This window comes from Brienomyrus brachyistius, chromosome 16 (assembly GCF_023856365.1).
Source record: "Brienomyrus brachyistius isolate T26 chromosome 16, BBRACH_0.4, whole genome shotgun sequence".
In the NCBI taxonomy this organism is placed as follows: Eukaryota; Metazoa; Chordata; class Actinopteri; order Osteoglossiformes; family Mormyridae; genus Brienomyrus; species Brienomyrus brachyistius.
Window position 1 is genome coordinate 22,769,183 of NC_064548.1, and position 21,258 is coordinate 22,790,440.

General features: G+C 43.8%; 2 protein-coding genes across 4 annotated transcripts in view; one reads left to right on the forward strand and one right to left on the reverse strand.

Moving 5' to 3' along the window:
- LOC125710090 (receptor tyrosine-protein kinase erbB-4-like) overlaps positions 1-15,336 on the forward strand; it is a 226,808-nt gene extending 211,472 nt beyond the window's left edge. For 2 of the 3 annotated variants that reach the window (XM_048979325.1, XM_048979326.1), the window contains exons 21-27: positions 2,443-2,598; positions 4,375-4,450; positions 4,697-4,843; positions 6,361-6,458; positions 6,553-6,726; positions 8,230-8,521; positions 8,951-15,336. In XM_048979325.1, coding sequence (XP_048835282.1) covers positions 2,443-2,598; positions 4,375-4,450; positions 4,697-4,843; positions 6,361-6,458; positions 6,553-6,726; positions 8,230-8,521; positions 8,951-9,600 — 1,593 coding nt within the window. In that variant the 3' untranslated portion in view covers positions 9,601-15,336. The remainder of the gene's footprint in view (positions 1-2,442; positions 2,599-4,374; positions 4,451-4,696; positions 4,844-6,360; positions 6,459-6,552; positions 6,727-8,229; positions 8,522-8,950) is intronic. The other variant, XM_048979327.1, reaches the window with a different exon arrangement.
- LOC125710089 (fibroin heavy chain-like) overlaps positions 1-21,258 on the reverse strand; it is a 576,413-nt gene that overhangs the window by 422,266 nt on the left and 132,889 nt on the right. The window lies entirely within an intron of this gene.

The following is a 21,258-nucleotide window of genomic DNA, read 5'->3' on the forward strand; positions in this document are numbered from 1 at the left end:
TACTGAAAACTTTGCTGTTGCTTTTTGGTCTCCATGCCTAAGGAAGTGTTAAATCCTAAGGAAGTCGGCAGGCATAGCACGGACTATCTGAAGCTGCAAAACAGAGGTTTTGCTGGAAGGTCAGGTGTTTCGTGGCATCTGCATGCTGCACTCGAGTGGTGAAAGGGGTCCACAGTTTGACATTTGGTTCCCATTGCGGTTATAAAACAATGTGAACATGTACCTGAGCTTGGTGCCAATAGCCGCCTGGTGAGATGGGGCTCGCCCCAGCAAAACTGCCCCCTGCTGGTTCCTCTTAGAAAAGTAGATTTTTTTTCCCAGCCTGGTTGTAAGGGCCACGGATTTGTAAGCTGCATGTTCCAAACCCTAGGCGTAGTATCTTCCAGAGTGGTGTTTAACCTGAATTGCTCCAATAAAATACCGAGTTGTATGAATAAAGGGAAAAAAAAACTGCAAAGAAAAGCACCAGCTATGGGATTGAATGCAATGCTGACCCTAGGGCCTCCTTTTGCAGTGTGAGCCTTGTGTAATTATAGTATTGTCGTTGTAATTCTGGCTCTTTTGCTCTCATTCCAATTTGTTCCGCCCTAAATCAGCCTGACTTCTTATCCCATCTCTCTTGGTAAGCCTTTTAAACATTTCATTCATCTCTCCCTTTTTGTTTAACCCAAATCAGCGTGTGTGTGCCATCGTCCGCTCGAATCGCAAGATATGCACTGGTGCAATCCCATTAACATGGGTGCCAAAGCTCCAAATTGAGCACAGCTGCCCAGTCGTCCCCATTGATTGTGGGGCTGGATCCGGTCAGTGCCAGTTCCCACACAGCCAGGGATTCCGGTCTCGGACCACCGGTGGCAGCACGGCACTTTAAGGGCCCGTTGTTCTCTGAGGTTTTCGAATCGATGACCTAAGGCTATCAAGCGACTCCCTGAGCCTTTGCCGCTCTGGAAGGAGGCTAAAACGCCCTGATTCGCTCCAGTCCAGTCCTCTGTTTATTTTCCCCCTTTTCTCTCCCCCTCTTCCTCCATTTCACCTACTTCCCAAAACGTGCAGAGTTTCCATTCAGTTTCGCCAACAGCCGCTTTAAGATTCTGAATCCATTCCGGGGTCAAAGGGCACTCGGATGTTTCCGAGTAATCCGACAAAAGGGGCAAGACGCCTTCGCGCCGCTTAAATCAATTGAACATTCCATTTTCTCCCACTGCACAATCGTTAGTTGAGATTTGTCGCTGGGGAAATGTTCCCCTCTTCCAGAGAGCAGTTGAGGTTGTGACTCAGCCCAAACAGCAAGAAAAAGCCCCATTCATTTAAAGTACGAGGGAATTCATCCAATTCAGTCCTCCTCTTCATTAGTTTGATAAAAATCTCATTCAAGTTGGTCACAAACATTTCCTTCCGCAGCTGTTCCCAAAGTCCCATTAAGCCCCTCAGAAATTCATAATTATCTTTGTGTTTGTCTCATTGAGGACTGAAAACAATATTGATTTTTGTATTTTTTTTTAAAACCAAACATCACAACAATTTACTTCATAGCTTCCAACAAATTTGCAGTTTATGAAGGCAGTTCTTATGGACCTTGTAGAAATTTGAATGTGAAAGTTATGATATACAGTAGACTGTCATTTTAGATTCCATCGAAATAACACTGATTTCCTCACAGGTTATAATGACATCCATACAACTCACACAGGGCAAAAGTAATTCACGTCATTGTAAATGTAAATGGTCCAACTGACTATGACTCCTTGTAAGGCTGATGTCTTGGTCTCGATTAACAGCTCATCAGAGTTTTCCATGGTTTTTGTAGATGCTACTTCCCCTTTAAAAATCCTCACATCCTCTTTCTGCAGCAGGAGGTGCTTGTATCAGGTGGGGAAAATGGCAGCAGCTGAAACTCACTTTTAACTTTTTTTAAACTGCTAAACACGACACAAAGAAGTACAATTAGCTTGTCTAACTGAAGTCCTCTGGAATGAGATGCCATTCAGACAGTTGTCTTGACTCTGGGGCGGGGGGGGGGAGGGTATGACAGCTCCTATAGCAAACTCTTGCACTGAACAAGCTCTGTTATGTTGGCAGGCAAGCTGCTAATTATCTGTGTCACAATATGTCACTGTCTGGTTTGTTATGGTTATTGTCGTAGTCACATGGCAGGCGCAGTTAGCTAAAGAGATGTCCGTATTGTTCAGTTCATTGTTTATGAGATGAAAAGCCTTTTTTTTTTTTACAGTTTTATGCACGTATACTGTTGGGTACTGAAGTTAAGTTCAAACAAGATCACCCTGTTGGCATCAATAACAATTTTTTTTAAGATGAATTTTAACTCCTTAAGTACAAACTACCCACATTCTGGAGTACTACCCGTGTCGGTTAGCGTACGCTAATGTTGATGGCTGACGATAGTGACAGGCCACTTGACGTCATGGCTGCTGTCATCGACAGGGCATGATGTACCTTGAGGAGCGACGGCTGGTGCACAGGGACCTGGCCGCCCGCAACGTGCTGGTCAAGTCGCCCAACCACATCAAGATCACCGACTTCGGACTGGCGCGTCTCCTGGACGCCGACGAGAAGGAGTACAATGCGGATGGCGGCAAGGTGAGCGCTCCGTGGGGGGACGATTAGCTGCCAGGTGGTCAATGTAGGCTTGATACAATTCCATCCCTACACTGTCAGTCAAACATGACTGCCGATTTTACGTACTTGCCCAATTAGCAATGAAGGGGGCGCTGTTGAGCTGCAAATGCAATAAGACGTAAACTTAGACTTTCCCGCGGAGTTTGCAATAAATTATAATTTAGCGGTGCCCGTAGCGTAGAGAGAGTCATATTACTTGCTGTACTGCTGGCGGCCTGCTGGAACGCGGATGTTCTGTCTGGTATCGAGCGGGTCCCTAGTTCTGCTCTTCACCATTTTTTCCCCTTTATTCGCCAGCTTCCTCTTACGCTCTGGTGCGTGCTCGTCTGCCTAAGAGCCGGCGCCTCCACATACTTCAGAATCTTATCACCCCTTTAAAAATCCATCAGCGGGATTAAAATACGCATTACGTATTCACCGGGAGACTGGGGCTGAATGGCTAATGAGCAAGGGGCCAGTGAGCTCCCACCCTGCGAGGGGTCCTGATCTGAGCGAGGCTCAGCCCAAACTGCGCACAGATGCATAAATATGAAAGCTTAACTTCTCAGCCAAACCTCTATTGACTTTTTTTTTTTTTTTTTTTTTACTATCGTGAGCTTGAATGCAAATGTTACAAACATTATTTGTTTACAAAGGCGTAGCGCTGCGTGGGTGATGATCGCTTCGCTAAACGCGCAGCATCTCTATTAGCATCCTGTGGGTTCGCCCAGGCCGGTCCTCTCGATCCTGCCATGTGTTGCTCTCCAGTCACACTGCCTCCTCGCTCCGAAAAGTGCAGGAGAGAAGCGCCGTTTCGTGTTTTGCGAACTACTAGTGAGATTTGTCTTTGTGCAATCTGTCTTGTACTTTTACATACAACTCTGGAAAAAATTAAGAGACCATGCCGTATTTTTTTAAGAATCTGCATCGTTAAATCCTGGTTTAGTATTGGATCTACTGGCAGAGGGCTGCATTGCGCAGCAGGTTGCTTCCAGGCTCAAAATTCTTAATACATCAATACAGATAAACAAGGTGAAGCAGGAGACACGGGTAACGACCAAAAACCAGGCAGATAGAAGGAAGAAGCAGCTTTCTAATGCCAGAGATGACTGTCAACTTATCCAACAGTGCCTCATGAATCAGAGAATCAAATGACCTTCAAAATGAATGGGAAACATTATGTGGTGTGCAGTGCTCTGCTAGGACAAGTTCGTAACAGGCTCCTAGAAGCAGGACTGAAGACCCATAAAGCCAGGAAGAAGCTCTTCATTAATGAGAAGCAGGGAAGAGCCAGGTTGACGTTCACTAAAAAATGTATATTTTATACAGAAGCGTACCCATAAATTGAGAAATTAGTAAAACTAAAAATTTTGTTGTGGTCTCCTAATTTTTTCCAGAGCCGTATATTTTTCGGTGGAAACCTTTGCACATACAGTAATGACAGGGGAAGAGCTGAGGAATGCAGTACTGCATTTGCACCAGAGTAAACGGGGGCGCTGACGAGCCTGATGGTAACAGTGAGCACAGTCAATTATGCATGGCCTTGCTCCGCAGGTAAAGATTAATTCTGCACTAGTGTTAAGTTCCAGGGTATTTTTCGCGAAATGCCCTGGACTTTGCATCCTCTCAAATGCAAGGTGAGTTCGTGTCACTAGGCCGTATTTCAGACACCTCCACTGTGTTCAGGTTCAGCCGCGGCGATCCGGCTTTGTTCACTCAGATGCTGCTGTGTCATGCCACGGTGCTCTTGTCCCATAGATGCCCATAAAGTGGATGGCTCTGGAGTGCATTCACTACAGGAAGTTCACACACCAGAGCGACGTGTGGAGCTACGGTGAGCTAATCACATGACAGCAGCATGCCAATCAATACCTGCCCAGCTGGATCACCTGACCCGTGATTGCTGTCAGCCGTGAGAAACAGATACAAAAATATTCAATTCTGCTTTATGATCTTTTATGCCTGTATATATTTATTTATATTATTTTGAAGGTTACATGAATGCATAGCCAGTGTGGTGCATGCCTCTTTCTTTAAACTGACGTGGCAGTCATGGTGTTTTCTGTTTTTGCTTCCATAGGAGTGACCATCTGGGAGCTGATGACGTTCGGGGGCAGGCCCTATGACGGAATCCCCACCCGTGAGATCCCAGACCTGCTGGAGAAGGGAGAGCGGCTGCCCCAGCCGCCCATCTGCACCATCGACGTCTACATGGTCATGGTCAAATGTGAGACCACCCTCCTGGTCACGTGTGACATAACCTGCCCTCATGCAGAAATCAGCATCCAATTAAGCTACTAGTTCTGAGGAACTTCCTACATCCACACAATCCTAGACCTGGACCTTACTGAAGCACCCAAAGGGCTGGTTTATACTTGACACTTGCATGCTTTGACACACTGTCGCGATGCAACTCATATCTCCGCGTGTAGTTTACATCAATCTGGAGGATTAAAAGTTATGTCCACTAGGGGCAGTGTGAGAAATCATCTTGGTCAGCTCCTTCGTTTCTAGTCTCACTTTTGTATGTATGAGGTTGTAGCCTGAAATGTTTTTCACTCGCTACCTCCATGAGCTATACTCTTTGGAGAAAAGTATTGGGACACTTAGCCATTATGCCTATAGGAACTTTTATGACATCCCACTCTAAATCAATAGGTATCAATATGGAGCTGGTCCCGCCTCCACTCTTCTGGGGAGGCTTCCCACAAGATTTTGCTATGTGTCTGAGGGAATTTTGCCCATTCATCCAGAAGAGCATTTGTGAGGTCAGACACTGTAATGTTGGATGTGAAGGTCTGGCTTGCAATCTCTGTTCCAGTTCATTCCTTAGATGTTCAGTGGGGTTGAGGTCAGGGCTCTGTGTCGGGCCAGTGAAGGTCTTCCACACCAAACTCACCCAACCATGTCTTTATGGACCTTGCTTGTGAAGATCTGGCTTGCAATCTCTGTTCCAGTTCATTCCATAGATGTTCAGTGGGGTTGAGGTCAGTGCTCTGTGCAGGCCAGTCAAGTTCTTCCACACCAAACTCACCCAACTATGTATTTATGGACCTTGCTTTGCGCACTGGGGCACAGTCATGCTGGAACAGAAAAGGGCCTTCCCCAAACTGTTCCCACAAAATTGGAAGTATAGAATTGTCTAAAACATCTTGGTTTGCTGAAGCATTAAGAGTTCCTTTCACAGGAATTACAGGGCCAAGTCCAACCCCTGAGAAACAATCCCATACCATTATCCCTCCTCCACCAAACTATACAGTTGGCACGATGATGGTGGTGCTGCACCATGTGTGCATTTCGCGGTAGTTCCACGCATAGGTGCACAAACAACTCATGGAATGTACACAGAGTACTTTACAACCATGAATATTGTGGCCATGATGCGTAAGCAAACACGTTGCAAGTGTCGAGTATAAACCAGGCCCAAGTTACAAATCTCAGTATTATATACTGCCGTCCCTAGCTGGCTGATATCAGGGAAAGGCGTCCTCAGTGCAAAAGCAGGAAGCCGTTCACACAGTGCATATAGCTACTGCCGAAGAGTCATTCTTAGTATAACTTGCCATCAGTGTCCTATAAGCTGTGTCTTCGACCTGCATGTGCAGCTTGTGTAGACAAAACGATTGGTCACCAGGGAGAACCGGCTCCAGCTCCTCGGCCAATGAGAATCCAGCCCCACAGAGACTGACAGCTCTCATTCTCTCTCTCTGTCTCTCTCTCTCTCTCTCCCTGTGCACGACGCAGGTTGGATGATCGACGCAGACAGCAGGCCCAAGTTCAAGGAGCTGGCAGCTGAGTTCTGCAGAATGGCCCGTGACCCCCAGCGCTACCTAGTAATCCAGGTGAGGCTTCCTTGTTCCCAAAGTTATTTATAAACACTGGGGGCTGGGCTTGGACCCGTGAGTCTGTAAACAAGCCCTCTGGCCTCCTGTCCAGGGTGACGACTGCCTGAAGCTACCTAGCCCCAGTGACAGCAAGTTCTTCCAGAGCCTGCTAGATGAGGAGGAGCTTGAGGACCTAATGGATGCTGAGGAGTACTTAGTCCCTCATTCCTTTGGAGTGCCAGCGCCCCCTGCCTACACGCCACGGCCTCACATTGACTCCAACCGGGTAGGTTCATGCCACTGAAAGATGTTCTGACCCAGAAAAATCCCAGGTACATTTATTGTGGAGACTGAATTTTATCATTGTACAGGCTCTTTACACTCATAACCCACAGTAAATGACCTTTATAATTACAACATCAATGGTGTCAGTTTAAAACAGATACCCTGCCCACTGTGTCAGCTTATCAGTACAAGCCCACGAACCTCCATATTTAACTCCTACACTGCTAGCAAAATACACTGTGAAGCTTAATCTCCCATCCCAGCATCCCAGGCCTTAAATACTGTAACTTAAACTGCACAGTACAGATGTAAAGCAAAATAAGCAGGGAAACTGTTTTTTTTTTTTGTCTATTTGTTGCATTCAGAAGTTGAAGCAGATAAATTAAGGCACTAGGGATTGCAGTCTGATTTCCCTGGAGAACCGTAACTTGAACAGGCCAGTTTGGAGCATGTGGATGCGTGTAATACTGATAAGGAAGTCAGGGTTCCTTCTCAGAGGGCAACACGCTCGTCTGCCTGCTGGAAAAACAGGGTGGAGCACTGCATTCGGAGGTGCTCTGCTTTTGTTGTTGTGCAGTGTTTCATCCAGGGAGCACCTAGGAGCTGCAGCCCCAAAACAAGCGGATCAGCCAATCACACGGGCCGTTTCCCCAAATACTGCTCTTGTTCTTTTCCTTCCCTAAGACGCTTAGATGATATCAAGCTTTGTGAATACGAATGAGGCACGCCAACCCTTTGGAGGTTCATGGTGCTGGAGATGCTTTTCAGACTGGTTTGTACAACTACTGTATCAGAAGGAACGATTGGAGCTTACAGTCAGGAGATTTACTTCATGTAATGGCAGAATAACATCATGATCATTGATACACATAGAGAACAACACATAGAGTCCAAAGCTGCATTTGGGCACATGTGAGAGGAAGGAGGTGTGGCCAACTCCAGGGAGAGAGTCACATGACTAGTTAAGCTTGATTATAAGTCATTCCAGGCCCTCAATCCCTCATGATGTATTTATTGGTGTGCTACACTTTCTTTAGCACCAGTGATCAAATTACTTGGTTTCTCTAGTCCTACGATTGGTCGATTCTGTACTACACTTTAGTAAAGTATTTGGACGGCTTTTCGTTTGCTTTGCAGTGAATAAAGCAGTCTAGAGATAATAAAGTAGAGGATTACATGATTGAGGGAAAGGAGGAAGTGTGTATCGACAGAACAATCAATAGTAACACCAACAAGGAAAACATGACCTATGACCCCTTCACGTGTTTCTTTGTGCTGCCTAACTGTAATAATTGCGGACTCCTGTGGCAAAGTTTCTTATCTTACCATTATTTACATCAACTTTGTACTGATTTTAGTTGTCCTGTTTTGCCTTTGTCCAGCTCAGTTTTGCATTACAGCTACTTCCAACTACTATGTGCTTGTAGTACCCTGAGAACTCTCGCCACTGACTCCTACAGGTGGCACGGTGTAACTAGCAGTGTCGTCTTCTGGCTCCCCACAGAACCAGTTTGTGTACCATGATGGCAGCTTCGGTGCTAATGAGGCAGTGGCAGCTCACGCCGGGGCGGTAGCGGCGTCTGCCACCGAGAGACTGCCTGGGACCCAGGGGCCCACACCGGAGGACCCACGCTGCAACGGCACACTCCGCAAGCAGGCCTCCCCCCGGCCAGCAGAGGGCGCTGGCGTGCAGCGGTACAGTGCAGACCCCACCGTGTTCCTGGGAGAACGAGGTCCCCGAGCAGCAGGTGACGAAGATGGCTACATGACCCCAGAGCAGGACAAGACGTCCTCGGGTTGGTGGCACTAACCACAGCTCATTTTCACAAGCTGACCCCTTCAGTTAGAAAAAAATACCCTTTATAATATCTGAATATAATATAGGCTGCTCTACTAATAAATGTTATTACATAGTATTTCCATTTTGCCATTATTTACTATGCTTCATTTGCATTCCTAATTTCTGCATTTTTCCAGCATGTTATTTGCTGCTGTACTATTACTGTTTAATGGCTGAGTCATTTCTGCACGTTGAGCCCCAAAACAAGAATTCCTTGATGGAGTGTCAGTAGACAAGAATCAGGCTTAAACTTAGCAACAGAGTGCCAGGCATGGTTGCCAGAATGAGAAAGACTGGAAGCAATTGCAGTCTCGCCGAGCGATAATCAGCGTGTGGAAAAGCTCTGTTTGAAAGTGCGCCCATAATGCTTTCTTTTTTTCGACAGTGGATTACCTCCACCCAGTAGAGGAGAATCCCTTCATCACACGCCGCAAGAATGGAGATGTCCACGCCCTGGATAACCCAGGCTACCATGGCGCCCCCGGTGGGCCAGCCAAGGTGGAAGATGAATACATTAATGAACCTCTGTACTTCAACGCCTTCAACAGTGTCGGGGAGAAGGGCAAGAATGGCGTCCCCATTCTTAAGGCTCCCACAAATCTCAGCACTGCCCAGGCCATCCAATCAGGACACGCCCCTCACCCCTCCCAGCCTGGCCATGCTCACCAAACAGGTCAGCCTAGTCACCCTGGGCAAAGCAGTAACCCCACCCATCCTGGTTACACATTCCATCCAGCCCACCCCAGCCACTCCCTCCACCCGGGCCATGCTCCCCTCTCCAGCACTATCCTGGCCGACAAGAAGCCCAAGAAGACCTTTGACAATCCCGAGTACTGGCACCACAGCCTGCCCCCCAAGGCTAGCCTGCACAACCCCGAGTATCTGCCAGAGTGCAGCACCAAGCTTTTCTACAAACAGAATGGCCGCATCCGGCCTGCAGTGGCTGAAAACCCAGAGTACCTATCCGAATTCTCCCTCAAGCCTGGTATGGTACTACCACCTCCACCCTACCGCCAGAGGAACACAGTGGTGTAGTAGGATGGGGATCAGGAGACGGTTGGCTGGCAGGTGGGGACCTGGGGATGAGAGGTGCTCAAAATCACCCTGGTTTCTGTACCAGCATCCTAACTTTCAGCTCCTCACTCCTTACAACCAGCAAACAACTGATCATCGTACCACCTCCCAACTTTAACTTGGACCTCCCACATCCTTGTTCCAATCTCGCCAAGGCAACCTTGAGCTCTGAAAAGCTGTTGGGGCTGTTGTCAAGTGTCAGTTCAGGCTTCCTGTTCCTCATTCCTAGTACCTGGAATGGATTGGTCACGAGTGATCAAAATGATGTGGCAGGTAAACATTTGACATGCGAGATGCTACTTCTCACTGTTTACTGCAAGTTGGATGCGACGTCTGAGCCGTTGCAGGAAAATAATTTGAAAGGTTGCACAGACATGCAAGCAAACTGTAATATGGACATATGTGAACTGACAACCATGATGGTAAATATCAAGAGTGTATTTAAGACCTTACACATAAGTCTAAGAGGCTCCATTTTGTAACTCTAATACATTGCCAGCAGATTAAAGTAAAGCACATAGACAGATTCTACAGATCCATTTATTGTACTTTTCTCTGGAATTCTGTATTTGGGCACATGCTATCCAGTGTTGTCATTCCCTGCACAAGGGGCCCCAGTTCTTTATTCTGCCTCCTATGTCCACAAGTAACCTGACTACTGTGTGAGAATTCATTTCCCTCATTTGTGGAAGGAAACTGGAGTTTTTTTGTGTCCCATTCGATTCACATGGTCTCCAGTTCTCCTCACACAGATGTCGTGTTTATTGGTCAGACTGCTCCAGGTGGCATCAAAAACAACAAAGCCCCTGGTATTTCAGGTGTGGATGAAGGTCTTTTGACCTCAGACAGAAGGCATGGAAGACATGGACAACCCAGAAGAACATATATTTGAAGGCACCAGGAATGGTCAAAGACTCAAAACTAGGAAGGCTCTAAGAGTCCTCAAGCACAGTGTTTCCATGCACTAAACGAGTGACTCCATCAACCTACCAAGATCTCTCTGAAAAGACTTTCATAAATGATGACAGCATTCATGTGAAGAAATGTGCTACAAAAATGACAGCAGGATCAATGCATCACTGAAAAACAATGCTGCATAACCTCAGTCAAGAAGGTCCTACAAGCATTGATGCATCAATATTTCCAAAAGTGGTTCCTAAAGTTTCACTCATAGACCCACTCAATCATATCATTGACTTACAAAATGAAAGGAGTTTCATATTATATATGAAAGTCACATGAAAGAACAACAGGACAAAGCAAATCCGCAAAGGGAGAAACCTCCAGCGATCCTCTGCACAAGGGCACCATGCCATAAGGACACTATGGCAATGAAAGCTGGGCCTGCAAGTTTGTGAATGTGGGAGCCCTGGTCCTCAGTTAGATGTGCATTTGAAAGCATCAAGGCACTGAAAGGTTAATAATTGGTTGTGGACTTCAAGAGCAAGGAGTCGGTCCCTGATGCAGTGTGAGCTCTAGGCTTTGGGTCACCATTTGTGTAAGGAGGCAGATGGGTCTTTCTGGGACTCCACTGCTGTAGCCAGCTATGGGAAGGTATCGTAGGCAGGCTGCAGGATCACTGGATGAAGGATATTAAGTTTTACCACGTTCCATCTCCACCTCTCTTCCTTCCCTGTCTGGTAGCTCTAACAAGAACACAAAATAGTGCCAAAACACCAAGAGAGGTCTTTTGAATGAGTTTGTGTTAGGAGGATGCTGCACTAATTGAAAACACAGATATTGCACCATATCTCTGAATGGTCAACAGGACTCCAGAAGACCACTGCCGAATGTCAAGCTTATTGCTAATGGAGACTAAAACCTTTCATGTCAAACTGTTAATTTGACCGGGCAGCATTTCACTGACTGCTTCATTGTCATTTTTATCTGAAGGGCAACTTTATTTACGAATCATTTACTTACTTAACAGTCAATTCTGCCGTGCATATGCTTGTGTTTGTAAGGTATGTATATGTGAGCAGACCATTCATTTTAGCGCCATATCAGGAAAATTGCACTAGAAGAGAGTTTGTGCTGTACTCTGTCTACTGGGAGCTTTGAATGAAGTCAAAGAGGTTGTGGTTCCACAAAGTCATGTCAGATGTGCCAAATGCTGATATGTTTATTTTTCAAGTTTGTATAAGAATTTCTATCTTCTAGAGTCCTAGCTATACTACGAGTGTGTGAATGAATTGTTGTATTGAAGTAAAGGCTTGTAAAGGTCTTGACAACGGTTTGGACGTAAGACATGACCTCTGGCCTCATCAGATTTGTTACAAGCTTGCTAAGGGATCCCCTATCCCTGGAAAACATGCCTTGATGTGAACATAAGGGATGAAAAGGCTTTCTTTTCACCAACCAAGACAAGAATATAATCTGTGAATCAGATTGTTGAAAGCAATGAATGATTCTGATTGTACCATAAGGCAGATTATACTGCCCTAAGAATTTGTGTTGCATATTAATTTCACTTACATAATAATTTCATGCTATGATAGATGAATTTTTTTGTGCGATGGTCATATCTATGTCTCCTCTTTGGGGTCTTTTATTAAATCCCCTTCACCACACAGACAAGAAGCTGCTTACTTTAAGGCATTTATTCTGACAAATACTTAAGAACAGACATGTCTCTGCCTTTCCGACAAGGAGTTACTCTCCAAACCTGTAGGGTAGCAGATAGATGCCTGCTGTTCAACTGCCAATGACATGTATGCCCTCAGCCCAATCACCAGCTTGCATCTACATACCTTCATGATTCTCGATGCCCTCCATGGCTAAAAGGAATCCCGATCTTGTTGATATTTTTAGCACAGATGGACAATTTCCAGGAAGTAGATGACCACGCTGTCACAAAATGGCCTCAGTGTTGTGCTAAGTGGCCACCGCACACTGTTTCAGACATGGACACTGTCATGGGCCATGAATACTACTGTTTCCTTTTTAAGGTTTCTAAAAACCTATGTAGCAAACACTGGGACTGAGTTACTCGAAAACGAAGAAGCAGCTAACTGAGGAACAACGTCAGCAGCGGAAGGTGTGAGAAACCCGGCACTTAACAGACAGGAAGGAAATCAGCCACGGTCTTACGGACAAAAGCAACAAACAGAGAACTTCCTCCAGATTCCTCAGTGTTTTGTGTTTGATCTTTTTGTACTTTTGAAGTTCTAGCGACACCATTCATACATCATCTGCATACTTATCATCAGTTTCTTTTTTTTTTATCGCTGTTGCTTTAATAATTATGATAGAAAATGTTGTGTTACTTTGTTATACTGCCAATTATCGTTTTCATTCCGGGGATCTATAAGTTTTGCTGGGGTTCTTTTCTCCTGCAGCACACATACGTTACTTATTATATTTTGCTTAATATCGAACAAGAGAGCTTTCTTGACTCCCAAGAAAGTTGAAAACATTCATTTTATGTTAGCATGAAGTCACCCCCCAGTGGGGACACAGAACACTAAAGGCGATTATGAAAGGACACACTTGCCCCCACCAACACACAATTTTCATAAGGTTGCTTTATGAATTATTTTCCTATCTTCCTATGATTTAAGGACAACAGGATCTGATAAATTTCATTGATCCCAGGGGCAATAGATAACAGCTGATATTTTTGCGTTACCAGAAATTATCCTCGAAGTATTGAAATGTGGCAGCATTATCTCTCTTACCATAAGTATTTCATGACCATTTAACTAACCCAGTGTTTGTGTAGCTTATCTTACAGTGTGACTAAAATGGAATAGTGCAAGATATCCAGAGAAGTACAGGTAGGTGTTAATTATTGCATAGTAATAGGGCAAAGCTAATGTTAAAATATTTTTAGATGGCTGAGTGTAAGACACTAATTATCTCTTTACTGGGTTATTAGGAATCTGTTAATTTAGTCTTTGGCACCCTAAAGGGTGGCATTAGGCAAGTGCTAAGCGTTCACACAACGTGCCCCAAAGACACGTTAAATAAACATATTAGCGGATTAGAAAATAAATAAATTTATTCATTTACATGATGTGTTTCATGTGAAACGCGTTCTTTTAAATTAAAACGACACCATTCTAGTTTTTTTAAACGGCTAAACAGAAAGGAGAGGTTATTAATTATCTCATTCAGTGCTTGTGACTTCTTGGAAGGGAACGTTAAATTTGATACATTATGTTTTTTTTTTTTTTTGAAAGATATTCGGAAAAGTGCACCGAAAGCGGCTGAACAGCAGCCGGAGCTGGAGTGTTTTTCCTAGACTTCAGTGAATTTCTAAGGCATAATTAAAACAGAACTTGAATACTAAGAAGTACTAAATATTTAATCGCTTACTTGGATAAGGCTGAATTTCGGAGTTTACCAAAGTCATAAGATTAATGTGGTTAGCTTGCAAAAATATTTTTATTTTAGTGTTGATGTATAGGCATTATAAATGTAAAGGAAAAATAAATACTGTTTGAAGGCCTTAATACAACATCATGACATTTTAGTCCACTGTACTCATATTTAAATTTTTATTCCATTTTTTACTTCATTTTATTACAACATTTTTATTTCAATTTTGACTTCATTTGACAGAACAGTTCTTGATATTTTTATTGCCATATAATAAAAATACCTATGATATTGACTGTATTATACATACTCACCAAGTATACCATGATTGCTGGAAGTATAGCGAAATCATTTCGAAATTCTGAAGAGCTTTGTGCAGACATTACAGACATTTATCACACTGACAAATTTGGAGGAAGGCTTTTTTTTCCAACAGGAATCTGGAAAGTTTGTTCCTCAAGACTTACTACTGTATGTTCACTGAGAAAATGTGAATAGTATTTTTATAGAGGGATGAAGAATCGGCCATGTGTATTTGTTAATAATGGGGAATGTTTCTTTGGGATTTGTATATTTGTTTTTTTTAATTATTATTGTCGTTGTTCTCACCATGAGACGAGTTTACGTTTTACGTTAAACACAGTTGTCTACCGGTGGCCTGATTTTGTTTCTGTATATATCTGTAATCTGGAACTGTGAGTTTTGATTCGATGAATTCATGACTTGTAGCCCCGCCCCCTCATCATTCAAAGCCACTCCCCCTTTGCCTCTGTACTTAGCTTCGTGACCTTTGTGTTTTATTCAGTCTCTGCTCACATAGTAGGATCTGCTTTCAGAGTCTGGTGTATGTACCTTCCTCTTCTGCTCATTTACACTTTTGTAAGTAATGCAGCTCTGCAGAGACTCTGAGGAGAACTTCACTGGATGCTGAGGACCCATCTGTCCAGGGGCAAGCAGACAGTACACACCAGTGTTGTCAACCCCATTTCCACACTGTGCTGGGGTCGAGGAGGGAGGACACAGCTGAAGAGCTGTCCCAGATTTCCACGTACGACTCACTGCGGGACCTTCATTCTTCCCGGGAAGCTTTTATCTTGGTCTGTGTTCCTCAGCTCCCTTGTTCATAAAGATCATGTTTAGTTTTAAAGTACAGAATGGTCGTCGCCTGTTGTACTCTCATTCGTGCGATTCGCTCACTGGCAGTAACCGTAAAAACGATCTGATGATGCCAACGCTGGTGTTTACTTTCCCTTCCACCTTCCAAGGTTTTAGCATCGTCCAGGCTACTGCATTTAAAATACAGCCCTTCGTTTTTGTTACACGAATCTGTCAAAACTATATTTTTAATTTAATATAAATAAAGATCAATACAGTATGGTACGATGTGTGTGTCCAGTCTTTGGGGCACGGCTGTAGGTCACCGTAAGCGGTGGCGCCGCGAGCGATAGGTGAGCCTGTGACCTGCGGTGACCTTCTGAGCGAGACGGGCTTCAACCCTCCCCTGCAGCTGCAGGCTGATTTCTGCACCCTGCGCACCACAGAGTGTCTCTTTGACTTGGAGACCTTCAAGCACGATCCGGGCAGTCAGTCCATCCCAGGAGGCGTCCAGTCCCAGTAATTTGTTTACGGAATCGTTAATTTAGCTTCCTGCTTTCTGTATCATTATGTGAAATTCAGGCCTTACCCATGAAATGCTCCTCAACAGCAGGGCGGCGCTACAGTTAAGGATGTGACCTTGTAATACAAACATAGATGTCCTGGCTCATGGAAGACTCTACTTTCTGGGCCTTGAGCAACATCCTTTATCTGAATTGTCCATGCAAATATTCATTCATTCAGCGATAAATGATAAATTCTTTATTTGCCATTTGCACAAGCACATGTACAGGTTCTCTGAAATGCTTCTCTTCGCATACCCCATTTTGTGCTCCTTAGCTTGGGGGTCACGGCGCAGGGTCAGCCAACACTCATCGCCCCTGGAGCTGGGGGTTAAGAAATATCTAGATGTAAAAACAAGGCATGAACCTACAACACAAATGATCCAAGGTATATTTTGGCAAGTGGCCCAGTGCATTTTCCAGCTCTAAATACGCCGGTAAGTTTCTGTAAACAAACCTCTGTCGAGTACATATTTAATAATGGAATATCTCTATCTGTACTTATCACTTTTATAAAGTCAGTGTTAGGAGTGTACCGTGTAAAGCCTGGATTATCTTTCTCTATCTATCTTTTATGACCTGGATTATCTTTCTCTGCTGGTACAATACGATAAATTTACAATAAGGAACAGCTACCTGTGAATGAGTATTGTCTTTTCCAGTGTTTCCCGACCTGGTCCCTACTGCAGACAGCCCACATTTCTGCTCCCTCCCAGTTCTAGGTAGCAAAAATATGTCTGGCGGGGAGTTGGGAGGAAGCAAAAATGTGGACTGTCTCTGGGTTGCGGAATTGGGAAACACTGGCCTGTTCAAGTCAGCCAGAAACCACTGAAATGCCAGTGATTATGCTGGAACGCAAGGCCAGTTTTTTTCACAGAAAAAGCAGAGATACGAGAGGATGAAAGGGTCATGCTGTATGTTGTTGTTCACTTACAGGATATGAATCTAGTATCTGTGCTGCTTACGGTGGATTTATGGCCGTGTGCAGTTCGCAAAGGTGTCTAATAAGCTGAAGCCAGTTTCCACAAATACCCTTTATTAAAGGGTTAGCATTACATTTCCCGGCAGTCAGTGGGGAAACACGACAATCTACTCATCAACGTTGCCGGTTACAGGCAATCTATCGGCCGTCTGCCAGAGTGTAATCTCTCTGACCGAATTGCATTGGCAGAAATATCGTTTAAAAGGTAACAACATGATTACCATGAAATTGGCTGCTATCATTACCACAGGTCATATTTCTCCAGTCAGTTTCCTTCAGGTCTTCGATTTACTGCATGGCAGGTGGCTACAGTGGCTTTCTAGTGACAGAATGGGCCTCCCCCTTTCATGATGGAGCATCTGGCCCAGTCATTTTAGTGGGAAAACATGCATAATGATCACTATTTCATCCAGGGAATGGTAGGAACAAACATGGAAGAACGTAAAGGGAGTGTGCGCACAGACGGGACGCACATAGCCCTGTCCACAGTGCCACAGATCAAAATCAGGCAGGCATGAGTAAAGGTTATATCGTAAATCATTAGTGCTCAGTATGGAAGCTCAGTGGAAGCCCAGACTAGCTACCTAAATTGACTCCTTGACAGCTGCATACTTGCGATTGTGTTATCAGGCTCACTTCTACATGGCTTTGAACAAAAAAATAAATAAACGTAAATGTAGCGCATTGACGGTATATACACGATGGCAGATGACAGGGCAATTAAAATGTGGAGACAAACATAAAGGGGCCTTGCAAGATAATAATTTACATTTGCATTAAAATGCTACGCAGTGCACTACACATAAAGTTTGCAGACCTGCACAGGAATTACCAGGGATTTCCATCAAAGTCTCGGCCGACAGTTTCCCCGGCCCCATTATTTATTACAAGATGCAAAACACTCCTTAGGCACTTCTCCTGTTTGTCTCTCAGTGCCAGAAGACCAGGTCCCACGCCCAGGTTGGTAGACAGTGTAGTGTGAGTTCATGATTACACTCTTGCTATAAATAATTAAGCAGTATTAATGCACTAATTGATTCCAACTGTTCCATTTGTCCAGTACAACAATACAAACGATGGGTTTCCATGGAATGAACTGAAATTAGAGTTCCCTAAATGGTGTTCTGCCCTCCATGTTGAATTTGTCCATAGAAGTTGGATCAAATGAGTACTGAAGGATAGACGGTAAGAATTCTGCATTGTGCTTACTGTTATATGACATGCCTATTTGTGCTTGATTGTATCCAAAAAAAGCTAATTATTTTAAAAGTGCTTTGTACCCGGTCGTTTCCCCACGACCCTGAACAGGATAAGTGGTTGGAAGATTGATTTTTGTTTATTTTGCTGTAGCTGGGTATTTTGCTTTTATTCAAAATTACACAGCATGTTCAAATATGTTTACGTCCTTAGGAATTATGCCACGATTGCTTTTGCAAAGTCGGATTTTTGAGTTATGCGCGTCAAACATTTCTGTCTTTATAAAGTCATTCTGCATCCAGAACATACAGATTTGTCACTTTCTGTATGTCGTCTCCCTCTAAACTTTCCTGCTTCTGTAGACATGCTTGGGGAAAGTTATTGAAAAATAACCATACAAGTGGCTTTGCCTTTGATGAATTTCTCTACCCCCCCCTGCTTTGTGTTTCTCGGCTTTAACTACGGATCATAAATAATAAACATTTTTTTTACTGTTGCAAAACATATTTCACATTTTGTGTGCTTGGCTACGTACTCCACCAGTTAATGAAACAAGGAGATGTTAACTTTTTCTATCGCACTTAGGCCTACTTGTTTAATAAGGAAATAAAATTGGTGTTAATATTCCTTCTGAGTCTTACATGAATGTCGAAGTGGCCGGAAAGGTATGCTTCAATACCTTAGTTAGTATTATTTCTCAAAGAAGGGTTACGGTTGAACACTTAAACGAGTGCAATTATCCGGCTCCCTCAGTCTCTTACAATAGACACATAAAGCGCACAAAGCTGCAATGACAGTTTTTTGTCGCTGACAATGCGCAGGTAATTGCGGTCTGTCACATTTCAGGAGTCTATCCTTGACGGGTCAACTCACAGAACAACGTGTGGATCTCAGTGCAATAATTTATCTCCAAGTGCTTTGTCCAAATTACCTCATGTAATTCGTCTTAGAAAGATTATGGCATATTGTTAAGCTCTGAAATTGTGCCTGGAGAACATAGGGGATTGTGTGATTTAAAAAGAGGTTCAGACATTATTTTCATTTTTCTTTTTCCTTACTGTGTAACTATATGAACCTAATAGTCTACTGAATGGGGTGTATTAAAAATGTCCTTATAAACAATGAAAATACACCAGCTAACCCTAAAGGCAACGGGTTAAGCTGGAATCTGCGCTTGTATGAATGAAATGCGAATCCTGTAAACTTTTCTACATTTATATTCTTTTAATGTTGCTGGTCAGAACTTTATTGTTACACTGTTATATTCGGGTGGCTCCTAGATTAGTTATCTATGGCTACTTACCCTTAGCACACTTCAGGAGTCATGGGATATAAGGGCAGGGCGTTTGTCCCCAGGATGCCAGTCTATCAGCAGGGCAGACACGCTCACAGATCTCTGCACCGACGACAAGTTACGGCCCTAAGTTCACCTGAACGCCACAAGAGAGCCGGATTATTTCGAAGAAATCATGCAAGCAGTCAGTATATAGATCCAGCGGTATGAGGCAACCACACTACGTCTCCTTACCTTTCACTCATATAAATTCAAGACTAGGCCTATTCAGAAGAGGCGCCAGAAGAATACGAACAGGAGGGCAGCTGAAATGTAGAGAGGGGCACTGACTTAACCCAAAATATTATGCGCACGGCTTTACGATTGATTAACAAGTGCATCATTACACCACATACTAACAGATCAACAAACCCAGATCCACACACCATCACATAATAGCACTCTGAGCCTGATTTTAATAGACGTTTTAAACAACGTTTACCAACAAAAAGCAAGTGAGTGCTTTAAACAACAACCACTAGTGACTGCCTATTTTGTTCGTTAAAAGCTAGATAAACTAAGCTAGTTACCTTCATGAAATACTGTGGGAAGTTTCCTAGGAGTTTTCGTTTGCCTTTCTCCCAGCTTAAGTAACCTTAAATTGTTTCTATCTGATATTTTGAGTCGCTCTTACCAAATGATTAAATCATAAAATTTTTTTACCATCATTCTGGAGAAAGGCAAACAAAAAAGTTGGGACCTGTATCACAAAGCCGGATTTTTGGATTGGATGTAACTGGATTTAAGGTATCCCAGTTTAAATCAACCTCGTTCACTAACATTTAGCATAGACTACCTTAAATCCAACAAGTTATCTTGCTAACGCCAGAAAAATCCAGCTTTGTGATACGGGCCCCTGCTCACCAAGAGACATTCATCTTCAGTTGTGTGGAAATATTTTGGATTTGATACTGCTATGATGGAGCATGAAGAAGGAGAGATGGACCACATGCAGCTCCAACAAACCAGGGTTTTATTAACGAAACACAAAGGGAGAAACAGTAAACGGAGGGAGCATGAGGGGTCAAAACTAAACTAAGGTAGGAAGCAACACCAGGAAAAGTGATACCAAAGGTAGGAAGGAATACGGGAAGATGTAATAACTAACAGAGGGCAACTACAGCAAAGAATCATACACCCACAATGAACCACTGATGAACAGAACAAGAGCAGGCAATTAAACACACTACTAAGAAGACACTGTGCAGGACAGGTGAGAACCATAACCAAATTAACCAATCACTAAGGACTCAGGGAAACAAAGAATAGGTGGGGTATATTACAATTAACAGGCACCAGACAATAGGAAACCTTAAGAAACGCCGAGGGCTATCTGCAGAAGGAGAGAATAGAAACGCAAGTAAGATAGAATATAAGGCACGGACAGGGTAACCATGGACAAGAACTCAAAAGCAAAGATACAAATTAACCAGAAACTGGGGAAGAAAATAAAAGCAAAATACTTAACACAGGTGAGACTGGCCTCAGGCTATCGGTGAACTCATGCCAGAAGGGATCTCAGCCTCTCAGGTATACATTCAGCGCACTGACCCACATAACAGCCTGAGAAGGAAGTGGAACACAGTAAGGTAGCAGCAAGTGGGATGGCCAGTGGACACTGCTGGCCAAAGAGGGAAAAGGCAGACAGGGCAGAATCAGACAGGCACCGACCCTGACGGATACATATGATAGTGAGCAAAAGTCGCTTGTCAGAAAAACTCACGGCGACAGCAGCAATTGGTACGTTTGGTTTGGTTTGCTTTATAAATAAATTAATGGAAAAGGCTGTGGGTGATATGAACTTACTGGAGGTCCTGGTGTATTTAGATGACTTGATTGTCTTTGGTAGGACTCTTGAGGAGCATGAAGAGAGATTGCTCAAAGTTCTTGACCGCCTTGGAGAAGTAGGGCTGAAAATCTCTGTAGATAAGTGCCAAATTTGCTTGACACAGGTGAAGTATTTGGGGCATATAGTATCTGCCAATGGTGTCTCTCCTGATCCAGCTAAAATTGAGGCAGTGACTAACTGGCTTCAGCCGACAAACTTGAAAACTTTGCAGTCATTCTTAGGATTCTGTGGTTATTATAGGCGGTTTATAGCAAATTATGCTGCCATTGTTCGTCCGCTG